General features: G+C 47.0%; 1 protein-coding gene across 1 annotated transcript; it reads left to right on the top strand.

The window, feature by feature from the left end:
• The first annotated feature begins 237 nt into the window (after positions 1 to 237).
• sox17 (SRY-box transcription factor 17) lies at positions 238 to 2,370 on the top strand. The gene is made up of 2 exons (XM_054623008.1): positions 238 to 710; positions 1,122 to 2,370. Exons 1-2 carry the CDS (start codon positions 413 to 415, stop codon positions 2,030 to 2,032), a joined length of 1,209 nt encoding a protein of 402 aa, XP_054478983.1. The 5' UTR covers positions 238 to 412; the 3' UTR covers positions 2,033 to 2,370.
• Positions 2,371 to 3,146: the final 776 nt, after the last annotated feature.

Here is a 3,146-nt window from a genome sequence, read left to right as displayed (position 1 = left end):
GGTTTATATCCCTCCATAAAACACATGTTGTGCACATGGGCATGTATTCTTTTATTATTTATAATGTGCATCTATTACACATCTCTCTGCGCTTCAAACAAGGGTCGGAGGCGGACTACTCCAACTTTTTTTTTTTTTACACCTTTGCAGCAGAAGGCACTCCCACCACACGGTGATTGGCTGCCTGTGAGTTTATATCGCACCAGCCTTCACATCCACACTGAGTATCCACTTCACTAACAGTCCAGACGACTTCTTGTGTGGATGTGACTAACTGTGTTTCCAGCTTTAAAGCCAGAAACCGTGTTAAGTCCTTTTTTTTTTTTTTTTTTTTTTCCATCTGTCTGCTGGTTCTCAGTCCTAGTGTGTTGCTGCTTGCTGCCTCTCCAAAAACCCTCCCATCTGGACAGAGATGAGTAGTCCCGATGCGGGGTACGCCAGCGACGATCAGACCCAGGCAAGGTGTACGATGTCAGTCATGATGCCGGGAATGGGACACTGCCAGTGGGCCGACCCGCTCAGTCCTCTTGCGGACGCCAAAGTGAAGAACGAGCCGTGCGCCGCCGCCTCCGGCAGCCAGAACCGCGGAAAGACGGAGCCACGGATCCGACGGCCCATGAACGCGTTCATGGTGTGGGCCAAGGATGAGCGCAAGAGACTGGCGCAGCAAAACCCAGACCTGCACAACGCGGAGCTCAGCAAAATGTTGGGTAAGTCATGTTATTCTTTATCTCATCACATGATTAGATATATACAATAAGATCTAATAATAATAATAAGTAAATAAGTAATAAGATCTCTCTATGATAACTTTATACATGTAAAGTTATCAGAGAGAGATTGTATTACTATTTGTTTCTGTTTTTTTACCTGCTTGTTCATTTAGTTGTTAATGTTTTAAATCAAATTGTATTTTTGTCATTTCTCAATCATAGCCAGTGGTTGGTGAAGTTATTATGTTATTAAAAGTTACTGTGTTTGGCTTAAGCTGCACATGCAACCTCAAAAACCCGTCCCTGCCCCCCTAATAGGGCAACAAGCTATTTTTGTGTGCATCACCAGACTTGAGTACAGTATCTGCTGACAAATCATTGATGTTGCTCTCTCCTCTTGACCTGCAGGGAAATCGTGGAAAGCCCTTCCTGTCACAGAGAAGCAGCCCTTTGTGGAGGAGGCCGAGCGGCTCCGGGTTCAGCACATGCAGGATCACCCCAACTACAAGTACCGGCCCCGGCGGCGGAAGCAGGTGAAGAGGATTAAGAGGCTGGACTCTGGCTTTCTGGTCCACGGCGTGTCCGATCACCAGGGCCCGTCCATGTCCGGAGACGGCAGGGTGTGCGTTGAGGGTCTGGGCCTTGGCTACCACGAGCACGGCTTCCACGGTCCCCCGCAGCCGCTCAGCCACTACCGAGACCATCAGGCTCTTGGGGGCCCCTCTTATGAAACTTACAGCCTCCCTACGCCAGACACTTCTCCTCTGGACGCTGTAGAGTCAGACCTCATGTTCTTCCCCCAACATTCACAAGAGGACTGCCACATGATGCCTGCGTACGCTTACCACTCCCAGGCGGCGGAGTACCAGCCCCAGGACCCCCACTCCAACCACCACAGCAGCAGCAGCTCCATCCTGCACCGACACCCTGCCTCGGCTCAGGATCAGCCCCCTCAGCCTTCCACCCTTCCCCCTTCCTACATGGGATGCCCCAACCCTCTGGCCATGTACTACACTCAGCACTGCAGTCCCGGCCACCCCAAACGGCATCCCGGCGGAGCAGGACAGCTCTCCCCACCACCTGACTCCCACCCTCACCCGGCAGACAGCGTGGAGCAGATGCACCACTCTGAGCTGCTGGCCGAGGTGGACCGCAGCGAGTTCGAGCAGTATTTGAGTTCCTCTTCGGCGCGTGCGGACATGACAGGCTTGCCGTACGGGCCACACGAGGCTGGCATGCAGGGACCTGAGAGCCTGATATCATCGGTGCTGTCAGACGCCAGCACAGCTGTGTATTACTGTAGCTACAACAACTCCTAACCTCCTACCCGGCCTGTTACCCTGCTGCAAGGACACATGATCTGACCTCAAATCTCTGTAGCTAAATTTGAACAAAAATGTTTTTATTTTATTTTTATTTGTATTTGTCATTGCCAGCCTACACTACTAGGCCCCTGAGATTTTGAAATGCCGCTTTGGAGAAGACTGTTGTACTGTAAGAAAAAGCCATAGAAGATTTCAAACACTGGTTTTAACTTTTTCTTCCTCTCTTGCAGGGATTGATTTTGTGATAATGAATATTGAACAGCCACTATTTTAAAGTTGATGTATATACTGAAGTGTTTTTTATACTTTTTGCACTTTTGAAAAATAAATGTTTGAAAATAGACTCATCCTCTCTTGTATTTATTATTTCCCATTATCTTATTATTTTAGAAAACACTGAATGAAGCTTTCTTTCACATTGATTTAATATATTTATTCATTTCTAATTTAAAAGCTACATCAGCTAAAAGACGTCACTACTGATTGGTCCGTTACTTTGTAATAAACAATATGAAAATGCTTAGTGAACTATTCACTTTTCAGATGTTTTCCCACTCATAACATTCATTCAGCTTTGGCTCCGTATTACATTCCGCTCTCTCTGTTGGTTTTTCCCTCTTCCACATGGAGCATAAATGGGCTCCCGGCAGCACCAGTTGCTCACCTGGAAGCAAGGCAGCGTAGGGCCGCGACCCGGCTTCCTGGCCCGGACGGAGTGGAGGTAATCTCAGTGTCTGCGTTACACATGGCGCCTTGTTTTCGCAGCATGGGAGCACAGTTTATGCTCCGGACATCCTGTCTGTGAGTGATTTAGTCTCTTCTGATTAATGAAAGGGGCCATTAAAATTCACTACACCTCTGTTAAACAATGGTGACACTTTATTTTGTGTATTTTTACAGCTGAACTTGAAGTATGATTCAATTCCGTTCTCCAGCTTTGCATAATTACACAACAATAGGATCAGGGTTTATTTCTAAAAGGATATGATATATTTATCCACTACCGCCAGTCTGTTGTTGCATCATACGTCAAGTTTATCAGTTAAAAATCGTTAAGAGATTACATCAAACCTTGAGGAAGATTCATGGTATTTATAGCTGACAAAGG

This window comes from Anoplopoma fimbria, chromosome 21, assembly GCF_027596085.1.
Source record: "Anoplopoma fimbria isolate UVic2021 breed Golden Eagle Sablefish chromosome 21, Afim_UVic_2022, whole genome shotgun sequence".
In the NCBI taxonomy this organism is placed as follows: Eukaryota; Metazoa; Chordata; class Actinopteri; order Perciformes; family Anoplopomatidae; genus Anoplopoma; species Anoplopoma fimbria.
The sequence above is the reverse complement of the archived record's forward strand: the minus strand, read 5'-3'. Positions and strand labels throughout refer to the sequence as shown.

What these genes read in the sequence shown, in the direction of transcription:
- sox17 (XM_054623008.1), top strand. Translation starts at nt 413, where the DNA reads ATGAGTAGTCCCGATGCGGGGTACGCCAGCGACGATCAGACCCAGGCA. An exon ending in GGAGCTCAGCAAAATGTTGG is followed by an intron (nt 711 to 1,121) that starts GTAAGTCATGTT and finishes CTTGACCTGCAG; the next exon opens with GGAAATCGTGGAAAGCCCTT.